General features: G+C 36.9%; 1 protein-coding gene across 1 annotated transcript; it reads left to right on the plus strand.

Annotated features, from left to right (window-relative positions):
- Nucleotides 1-6,390: 6,390 nt before the first annotated feature.
- LOC128524388 (granzyme B-like) lies at nucleotides 6,391-9,832 on the plus strand. Its single transcript, XM_053496952.1, has 5 exons — nucleotides 6,391-6,580; nucleotides 6,728-6,875; nucleotides 6,992-7,151; nucleotides 7,241-7,498; nucleotides 8,190-9,832. The coding sequence occupies exons 1-5, from the start codon at nucleotides 6,526-6,528 to the stop codon at nucleotides 8,337-8,339; spliced, it is 771 nt and encodes a 256-aa protein (XP_053352927.1). The 5' UTR covers nucleotides 6,391-6,525; the 3' UTR covers nucleotides 8,340-9,832.
- The last annotated feature ends 1,289 nt before the right edge of the window (nucleotides 9,833-11,121 follow it).

Genomic DNA, 11,121 nt, shown 5'->3' on the forward strand with positions numbered 1-11,121 from the left:
GATATTGTATATTTCTCTTCTCTTTTATTGTAAAGAAACCTGGTTTTAATTAACTTCTTCTTACAATAAAACTTTTAAACAAATGTAGGTGATCTTTTCCCTAATGCAATTAGTCACGTTTATAAATAAGATACGATTAATTTCTTCAACAGCAGCAGCAACAAACATGCTGTTTACACTTTGCTGAATTTATATTTATAAACTAGCTGTGCCACGTTTTTTTTTTTGTGGAATTTTGGAATTGTATGGTTATTGCAAATCTACAGACATACTTCACTACATTCAATCATTAAAACATTCACTACATGTTTAAAAAAAAAAAAGTACAACAGCATCTTTTGGATTTTGGAATGAATTACAATTTTTAATGATACCGTGTAGTGCGCTGAATGAAGGTCTGAGATTGCATTCAATAAGTAGATTTCACTTATACCTTTAAATTTGTTAAACAGTTTTTACAGTACATGATGTGTTCACAAACAGGCAAATGGACAGACAAAAATTCCAATAACAATCTTGATGTGTTCTACTATTTATCTTAGTTCCCCCCAAAATATCTAACATATCACAATATTTAATATATCGCTAATAAAAAAATTTAAGGGGAATGGTGTGGTCAAGTATTTTTTAAATGGGGGCACTATAAATAATATATAAAATATGTCAAATTGTTAAGAACAGGATGCCACGGTGGTTTAGTGGTTAGCACTGTCGCCTTGCACCTACAGGGTCTGGGTTCAATTCCCGGCCAGGCGCGATTCCCGTCTCTGTGTGTATGGAGTTTGCATGTTCTCCCTGTGCTTGGTGGGTTTCCTCCTACAGTCCAAAGACATCCAGGTTAGGCTGATTGGCGATCCCAAATTTCCTGTAGTGTGTGTGTTCCCTGCAATGGATTGGCACCCTGTCTGGGGTGTACCCTGCCTTGTGCCCCAAGCCTCCTGGGATCGGCTCCAGGTCCCCGCGATCCTGAATACAGGATAAAGCGGTATAGAAGATGAGTGAGTGAGTGTTAAGAGCAGTTGTATTAACAAAATATAAGCTTAATTAGATCAACTTTGAGCCATCAAAACAAAACACATGCATTTAAACAGGCAATTTTCAAAACTATCATTTGATCTAATCCATGGCTTTCATCTGAGGAGGATTATACAGTAAGAGTAGAATAAAAACCTATATACTGTAAACATTAGTAATTAAATAATTGAATTCAATTTGCATGACTAAGCACCAGTCTCTCTTTCTCTCTCACACACACAGACACACACAAATGATTAAATCACCATTGTGGCATTTAAAAATATTTATTTTTGACCTTTTGTACCCAAGCACAAAGTCTAACTAAAAAACAAAACCTCTTCTTTAAATTAAGAATGGAATTACACAAATTGGGTAAAGAACACATCTTTTATAACCATTAAAGCTGTCAGTCATTTTGGTAACTCCCATATTAAACTGCATATCTTTGCACTGTGGAGGGAAACCAGAATACCCAGAGGAAACCCACCAAGCACAGGAAGAACATGCAAACTCCATGCACACAGAGACAGGAATTAAGCCTGGCTGGGAATTGAACCCAGACCCTGGCGGTGCAAGGCGACAGTGCTAACCATTACACAACCGTGCCGCCCCACTGTTACTCTAAATGGCCTTTTTGTTCCATCAAGTGCAACAGTGAAAGACCTTGGTGTGATTATAGGTCCCAGCCTTACATTTGAAGCGTATGTAGATAATATTACCAGGATAGCATTCTTTCACCTCAGAAATATTGCCAGGATAAGAAATATATTGTCACTAAGCGATGCAGAAAAACTAGTTCATGCTTTTATCACCTCTAGGTGGGACTATTGTCTTTCTGTCTGGTTGTTCAACTAGGTGCATAAACAAGCTTCAGTTAGTCCAGAATGCAGCAGCAAGAGTCCTTACCAGAACCAGAAGATACGAGCACATCTCCCCTATCTTATCCACACTGCATTGGCTCCCTGTGAAATTTCACATCGATTTTAAAATACTACCATTTACATATAAAGCATTAAATGGTCTCACGCCGCAGATTCTGAGTTAACTGCTAGTGTCTTACGATCCACCATGCCTACTTCGATCAAAGGATGCAGGCTGCTTCTCAGTACCGCGTATTATGAAAACTACAGCAGGGCAGAGCTTTTACTTACAAAGCCCCAAAGTCATGGAATAGTCTTCCAATTAATGTTTGGGACTCAGACACAGTTTCAGTATTTAAGTCTGGGCTAAAAACCAATTTATTTAGCCAAGCATTTTTGTAAATGGATTCGAACTGGTATGTTTAGATGCTGTCTTCCCCACTCTCATTGATCACTTAGGTTTGTTGACGGTGAAGTGATACATCTCAGGAAGCGCTCATGTCTGTGTTTCCTTCTAGCTCTCCCTTTTAGTTATACTCTCATAGTTAGTCCTGCCGGAGTCCCTGCTTGCTCTGTGCACTAAATTACTACATTCACATTATACATTGTTTGACTGTGACCAGTGGGGTCAAAATTATTCACATTCATTACTTGAGTAGAAGTTTAGATACTATGGTTTAAAAGGACTTTTTTAGAAGTTGAAGTATCAACTCAAGCTTTTTACTTATGTAAAAGTGTACAAGTACTGGTTTTAAAACTACTTAAAGTATAAAAGTAAAAGTAACGTGAGGGGGGAGAAAGCATTAAGGATAAAAGCTTCGGCTGTGCCACGGGCCTATATACTGTACTGCACTAACACCAACACTAACCAAAAAGAAAAATGTGTTGTTTGTTTGTTGTGTTTGTTGTTTGTTGTAATGGCCATAGTGATTTGGGATACTGTATATAGCAATTGAAAAAGAATGCATTTTAGTACAATGCAAATACATTAAGAACCATATATGAAGATATGATAACTAGTTGCCTATAAGTATTTTAATGGTGCAAAAAGTCAAACTTCAGAGGCATGTTATCGGTAACCTGTGAGGGCAACATACAAGAAAATTTGTGTACACAGGGCCCTCTGGCAGACCGGGGCTTAGTAACAATTACCCTTGTATGGTTGTCTACAATAAACATTAGTGCTGTCAGAATTAACAATTAAAATATATAATACATGGATGTTCCTCTCCATCGAACACTTGAGACAACACCGCCTCGAGACCTGTTTCCCAGGCGTCTGTGTGAAGAATTAACTGCCTCTTAAAATCTAAGTTACGGAGGACGGGGAAACTGGTTAGGTGGGCTTTCAGGAGGCCGAACGCATTCTCCAATTCTTCTGACCACTTTATTTTTTTCGGCTGTCCCTTCCAAAGTAGGTCTGAAAACGGGGTTGAGAGAGATGTCAATAATACGACACGAACTGTCGATAATATTCCGCTAACCCAAGAAATGCACGCACCTGTTTCTTTGTTTTGGGTTGTGTGTAATTGTGTATTGCTTCAACCTGTGGCTTGAGTAGTCCTCGTCCGATGCAGTATCCTAGCTATGATAGATAATAGAAAGATAATAAAAATATCTAATACATACTACAAAAATACTGTAATGTGTAGGTGCTTGGAAGCGTAGGTGCAGTGCAATTCAACTATCAGAAAGCCAATCAGCACTTTGTTCATAATTTACAGATTTACAGGTTATAGAGATTTAATACCTCCCAATTCCAGAAAAGTTAGGACAGTATGGAAAATGACAATAAAACAAAAATGAATCATCTGTAATTATATTCTCGACAACATCTCATTATTTGTTGATTTACCATGTTAGTTTAATTATTTGATAAAAATATGCACTCCTTTCACATCTGGTGGCTGCAACAACTCCAAAAGAGGTAGGACGGGGACAATTTTAGATTAATAACAATGTGACAAGTTAAACAGTCTGTAATGTAGTGCAGTTAAACAGGTAAGACAATTATGTTATAGTATAGAAGGAGGGTTTAAAGAAAGGCCTAGACCTTCTAGAGCAAGGATGGGCAGAGGCTGGTTGATTTGCCAAAAGAACTAGCAAATTATCTTATCATTTCAGGAAAATAATTTCAGCACCAGCAAATTATGCAATAATTTCAGGAAAAAAACATCCCAATGTTTATCCACAATATCATCAGGAAATTCAAGGAAACCCAACTAATCTCCGGGTTTAAACCAAAACCCACTTATCACTTATAAATCTCTGATCTCTCAGACATTACTGTCGTTAAAACTATACTCAGCAAAAAAAGAAACGTTCTCTGACTTTCAACTGTTTTTACTTTCAGTAAACTTAATGTGTAAATATTTGTATGAACACTAAAAGAGTCAACACCATAAGACATAAACTAAAAATGTTTCACAATGTGTCCCTGAATGAAGGAAGGCTCAAAATCAAAAGTACCAGTCAGTATCTGGTGTGGCCACCAGCTGTTTGAAGTACTGCAGTGCATCTCCTCCTCATGGACTGCCTATTGCGAGCAGTCTGAGCACTGATGGAGGGATTGTGTGTTCCTGGTGTGACTCGGGCAGTTGTTGTGGCCATCCTGTACCTGTCACGCAGGTGTGATATCCGGATGTAACGATCCTGTGCAGGTGTTGTTACACGTGTTCTTCCACTGCGAGGATGATCAGCTGTCCTTCCTGTCTCCCTGTAGCGCTGTCTTAGGCGTCTCACAGTGTGGACATGGCAATTTATCGTGCCTTGCCGCAGCATGCCTAATGCACGTTCACGCAGATGAGCAGGGACCCTGGGCATCTTTCTTTGGGTGTTTTTCACAGTCGGTAGACAAGTCTCTTTAGTGTCCTGCGTTTTTAATCCTAAAATGCCTACTTTTTGTAAGCTGTTAAGGTCTTAAGGACCATTCCACAGGTGCATGTTAATTAATTGATTATAGTTAATTGAACATGGATGGAAAACATTGTTTAAACCCTTTACAATGAAGATCTGTAAAGATATTTGATTTTTTTTTAATTATTGTTGAAATACACAGTCCTGAAAAATGGACATTTATTTTTTTGCTGAGTATATTATGCTTTTGTAGTGAATATTATGATGTGATCTCTGAAACATTTTGGTAAACGATTGTTATTTTACACCATTTGTCACTACATTTACAAATGCAACTTGAAGCTTAAGAAAGTCTTAAGCCTGTGAGGGCACCATTAATGGAGAAAAATATGTTCTTTTTGGAGCAACATATGTGTCTTTTTCAGGGACATCACTGTATTCTCCAGCACGATAACACCAAACTGCATTCTGCTCAGGTTACACATTAATGGCTGCTAAAGACAAAGAGTGGGTGCTAGAATGCTTACTTGCCTTGTCCAATTGAGAATGTATGGTTAATTATGATGTGAAAAATATTTCAATGAAAACCTTGTACAAGTATCACCTGAAGACCTGCATAAAATTGGGTTAAACTTGAACCACTGCTGTTTTCAGTTCGCAAATGCTTAAAAAGTGACCTGCTTTCTTTCAGCGCTCTTCTTAATTTTGTGCTTTCATCTCAGTTTTAATCAAAACTCTGCAAAGTAAAAGTGCATGAGGACTTTGAATGTAAACAAAAATAAAGACATTTTTGGGGACTTCAGAAAGAACATTTCCCAATGAACATCAACAGCTCCTTCATACGGTTTGTCAGGAGCACTAAATTCCTTGGTGTTCAACTGGTGGAGAATCCCAGACGAAGCCTTAGGACCAGCTTCATAACCATGATAGCCCAGCAGTGTCTTTACTTTCTGAAAAGGATGAAAAAAGCTCTGCCCATCTTCACTACAATCTGTAGTGATGGAAAATGAAGCATTTAGGCACACACTATCAGATTGTGTAAGATTCTTTTTTAGAAAAAGAAAAAGGTCCTGGACTGGCACACACATACACACACACACACACACATACATACATACATACATACATACATACATACATACATACATACATACATACATATATACATACATACATACATTCACATGTTGCAGAGCTCTGTACACCTTTCCATTTTAGTTTTTTTGCCTTTTTTTTTTTCTTGGACTGCTTTCATCTATTAGTGTTTAAAAATTCTCTTAAAATCTAAAATGAATTAGTTTACAATGTTTTTAAGGTGTGGCAATAATTTTGCTACACAATTTAAAAGAATACTATTCATATCTGGAAGTTAAGTCGTATCGACTGGGCTTCTCAAGGGTTTTTGAAGGGGGGGGGTAGCAATAGAGAAAGATTAGAGTGAGGAGCTAAGGTGTGTTTTTTAAGGTGGAAGTAATTCTAGATTTAACTATATCATATGTTTCTATCAATAAAGTAAAATAAACAAATTTAAGGCAAGAGAAGAATCAAACTTACTAGGAAATGTCTTCACAGATTGTTCCCACTCACCTCTAGTGTAGTTTTGTGTCATTTCTGCTGCCTCAGACCCCCCTTAAAATCCCTGGGTGCGGTTGCCTAGTGCATGCACTGTGCATCAAAACTGAGGTCACAATGTGATAACTTTCAACCCCTTAAAAGGATGTGATTGGATGTTTGTTCAAATCTAACAAAGAAAAAAAAAGAATCATGTTGCAGAGCTCTGTAAGTGTGATATATGACGGACATGTTCTTCAGCATCTTTCTCCTACTTTCTCTCTTCCTGTTCTGTGGTAATGTATCCTATATTAGATATTTAAAACATTTATCTACAAATAAAAATTTTTTTTTTTGCTTTTTAACTGTTTAAAACTGTAATTGGTGCATTGTGTTCTCAGCATTCTGTACTTTATGCTTCTTGTTTTTGTTTGTTTTCTCAGGGGGAATGGAGAGTCGTATTATTGGAGGAAATGAAGCAAAACCACACTCCCGACCCTACATGGTGTCTGTTCAGATTAACAAAAAACATGTGTGTGGTGGTATGCTCTTCAAAAGAGATTACGTGCTGACTGCAGCCCACTGTGTAGAGTATGTTTTAATGCTTTTCTACAAGTATAAAGACTATGCTTGCATTTTCAGTGTGTGTTCACATTATTTAGTAAGCAAATATAATCAAATCTAATTAATGTTATGCGTGTTACTAGTGACACTGAATACCATGGAAAACAGAAGCTGGAAGTGGTCCTGGGAGCTCACAATATCAGTCAAAAAGAACCCCAGCAGCAGAGAATCCAAGTACAGAAGTACTTCAAGCATCCTTGTTACAAGAACAATGAACGTTTAAATGATATCATGATATTGAAGGTACTTTTTTCTAATTTCACAACATTTGTTTCTGGTCATTTAGTGCAAACCAGCTCTCACTCAAACACTATCTAATGAATCTGTTACAGCTGAAGCCCAAAGCCAAGGAGAACAAAGCTGTAAAGCTTATTGGTCTTCCTTCAAAAAATGTAAACATTCAAGACCAGGAGAAATGTTCAATCGCTGGCTGGGGTATGACATACCAGAACAGCGCTGAATCAAGTGTACTAAGAGAAGTCACGCTAAAGATACAAAATAACACCGAGTGCAAGAGACTTTGGGAGCATTATTTTGACACAGACAACATGATCTGCACTGCCTCTGATGGGAGGGAAGCTTTTTGCCAGGTACTTTGGTGTAGCATTTAATTAAAACGATCAGTGTCAAGCAATCAGTGTCGAGTTTAATAAGTAAAGAAATAAAAACATGATGGGATGTGCTGTTAAAGAAAAAGGATCTTAAAGCTGATTGTCAAATAAAAGCAAAGTGTTTTATTAGTCATTCATCAAAGTGATTTGCCAATAATAATAAAAATTATTATTATTATTATTAGTAGTAGTAGTAGTAGTAGTATATATTTTTATTTTGTATTATTATTATTATTATTATTATTATTATAAAGCAACAAATCTTATATTTTAAAATAAATCTGTGATTTTTCTTCAGTGCAGCTGGCACTACTGTCAGAGCTAACAGAGCTGAAAAAATGAAAACTTTATGTGTAAAAGAAATTTATATTATACAGAAATCTAATATAAAAATACCTAATATAAATATTGAAAATACCTTTTCAATTCAATTCAATTCAAAGTTTGTCACACATACACCCATACACCGTATGATATGCAGTGAAATGTTTACAAGACTGTTTGTAACCTGAAAAGAAAAGAAGTAAAATGGCAATAGAAAAGAAAATCTACAATATATACAATATTTTAAGGTCAAAATTCAATTATTAGAGAATCATAGTGTAAAAATAATTTAGTTTATTGTTTTGTGTTTATTCTATCTATGTTTATTCTTTTGTTTTTGCTGCAGGGTGATTCAGGGGGTCCTCTCATCTGCGGGAAAAAACTACACGGATTAGCTGTATATACATATCCTAAAAACTGCTTAAACCAGGAGTATCCAGAGGTATATATGAAGATCTCCTACTTTATTCCATGGATTGAACAAGTGATTTACTAACAAGTGAGCACAATAGAAGTACAGTAACCACAATCCAATAAAATACATATTCCATATGCAAAATATGTGTCTTCCTTCCTATTGTCAACCTTTCACATGGGCATTTATGATAAAATAGTGAAAAAAAAAAATCAAATCTCATAGTTTACACAAAAAATTGCTATCTAGTAAGACTTAAACTTAAAAAAATGGAAACTAAAGTATGCAGTTCTAAGTCTGCAGAGATATGGCGGTGGTGGGTTATAGAGTCACAGTGGTGGCCGGGGAGAGGGGGAAGAGACAAAGAGAGACCTACAATTTTTTATGATCGCTATGACAGTTTTTTCAAAACATTTAACATGTTTCCTAAACTCTTCACCCACCATCACACCTAAAACACACAATTGGCAAAACAGTCAATTTCGTGCTCAAAATCACACATTGTAAACTAAACCCCAAAACTAATTTTTAAAATACAATAATAAACTACCACAGTACACTACGTCTAGCAAAACAATGCAAACATGTTTTAAAATCATATAATTATTCAAATCAGTAACACATGTTCTCCCTCATCAGGAACATTAAGTCAATCAAAACACATTGACAAAAAACACCAACATCAGCTGAAATTACAGAAACTGCATTATTTTATGTGTCAGTTCTGCCCTTATATTTGAAGCCTTTCTACATTTGTGTTTTGCTGGGTTTAGGAAATGCATGCATTTTGTTTCTTTTGCAGAAATTCAATACAAAAAGTGAATGACCATCTCAGAGTAGCTTTACAAAATGTACAGTTTATGTAAAAAAAAAATACAGACACAGAACTGCTGCAGTACAGACTTTATTTGCATCCACGTCACACCTGATATCTTCTCTGGCAAGGCATCGTGTGAAGAATCTTTTCAGCTGTGTTCAGCTGTAATGTCTTGGCTTGCAGCATCCATTGCATCCAGGTGGGACGGTCATGTGGACGATGGTCAAAAACCTTCCATCTCCAGGCTGAGAAAAACTCCTCAATGGGGTTGAGGAAAGGGGAGTAAGGGGCAAAGAAATGGGACATCATCCTTGGACGGGCGTCAAACCAGGCTGTGACTGCACAGGAATGGTGGAATGCCACATTGTCCCATGTGATGGCATATATTGGCAAGTGGTCTCCCACCTGTCCCTTTCTACCTCTGGCACCAGTCTTTCAGGAGTGCACCGTTGTTAGAGATTGCGGCGCACATTATTAAATTATTTAAAATTACTACTTTGCCGTAGGAGAAGCAATATCCTACCTGTTGGTTTCTCTGAAAATATGGACAATGGATGCCACTGTGTCCCGGCTGAGATTTGGCTGTACTCGTTCACCAGCCTCTCTGTATGATAGCCCGTGGTTTATGACGATGATAGTAGCTCTTATTTTATCAGTTAACCTAGCTCTGGTCTTTGTTTGCGCGCCATCACGCATTCTAACTCCTCTCCCTCTACCTTGCCCCACTCCTCTCAATTGTTCTGGTAGTCGTCTTCCTCTTCCTTGTGCAGGCTTTCTTTCTTTCTTTCTTTCTTTCTTTCTTTTTTTTGTGTTGCTCTATATTCTACTAGTTCCTTTTTCACACAAGATCAGCCCAAGAACATATGATCATGTGATTGGAAAAACCTCAACACCTGAGTGTTGTTCCTAGATGGGTATCAGCTGTGATTTATATATTTGCATAACTGCAATAAGCTGTTTCTCATTGGCAATGGAATAAAATACAGGGAATATAATTTACAATATGAACAGCCGTTTACTTTGACTTTAGCCTATATAAGTTATGTTTAGAACATGATGTTACCTGTTCTGACATACAGTGTGAAAGCACTTATAAATTGTATAAATTATTGTGTGTAAAAGAAGTTCAAGCATTATAAATTGGTGTTTACTGTACGGATTTTGTATCAAAGCAACAAGAAATGTGTTAATTGTATAGCCTACAAAGACGGATGTTGTGCTAACCGTGTTAAGAGTTTAGGAAACTTGTTTAATAAAACTGTCATAGCGATTGTAAAAAAAAACTGTAATGTGGAGATTTCTGTACTGGTCTTATTTCTGGTTAATTTTGCTGGGGTATTAAATAAAAATCTGTGATTATTTTTAGTCATTTTCTGTAAGTGTGGAGAGATATGTTGATCTAGCAACACTAAGATCTTAAAACATAAGCATGAGCTATAACTTATTCATATAATTACAATTAGTTTTGAGGCTAATTATTCACAGACTAAGGCTATGATTCTCTTCAGAGAAAACCACTGCATGTGTGATTACAGGCTGAGCTCGGGTCTCCGCAGAAACGCGTGAGAATGACACAGCAGAGCAACGTATCAATACAAATATAATCTTGTATATCAGCATTGAATTATCTACCCAGCTTTAAGATTAATTTAAAAAAGAACTTAGATCCCTTGTTGGAAAACATTGTATCATCCTTTTTGGCTTAAGTCTAGAGCCCACAATGTTTTTATACCTTGTGCCTCTGGATAAAGCCATACAGAGGCTTGTGTGTGTTCTGTCTTTGAGGAAATGTGTCATATTTTTACCAATTAATGACGTCCTACAGCGACTGTTTTGGCCAGCGACACAACGTCTCAGTCAGACCAATGTTTGCTCGGAAGTGCTTTATGTGTCGAGTCCACAGACCGACCGAGTATTGCAGGTGGGAGGGAAAAACTTTTAGGGGAAAGTTATGACATAAATCAGTTGTAGGCGTTGAGCTTTTTTTTGAGCTGATCACTAAACCCCAAAAGGACCTGTTACGTGTGTGTGTGTGTGTGTCTGTGT

The sequence above is a fragment of the Clarias gariepinus genome, chromosome 5, assembly GCF_024256425.1.
Source record: "Clarias gariepinus isolate MV-2021 ecotype Netherlands chromosome 5, CGAR_prim_01v2, whole genome shotgun sequence".
NCBI classification, from domain to species: domain Eukaryota; kingdom Metazoa; phylum Chordata; class Actinopteri; order Siluriformes; family Clariidae; genus Clarias; species Clarias gariepinus.

Excerpts from the sequence above, each read along its gene's own strand:
- LOC128524388 (XM_053496952.1), top strand. The coding sequence starts at position 6,526 with ATGACGGACATGTTCTTCAGCATCTTTCTCCTACTTTCTCTCTTCCTG. Across the intron at positions 6,581-6,727 it reads TTCTCTCTTCCTGTTCTGTG|GGGGAATGGAGAGTCGTATT; the intron begins GTAATGTATCCT and ends TTGTTTTCTCAG. Across the intron at positions 7,499-8,189 it reads GGAGGGAAGCTTTTTGCCAG|GGTGATTCAGGGGGTCCTCT; the intron begins GTACTTTGGTGT and ends TTTTTGCTGCAG.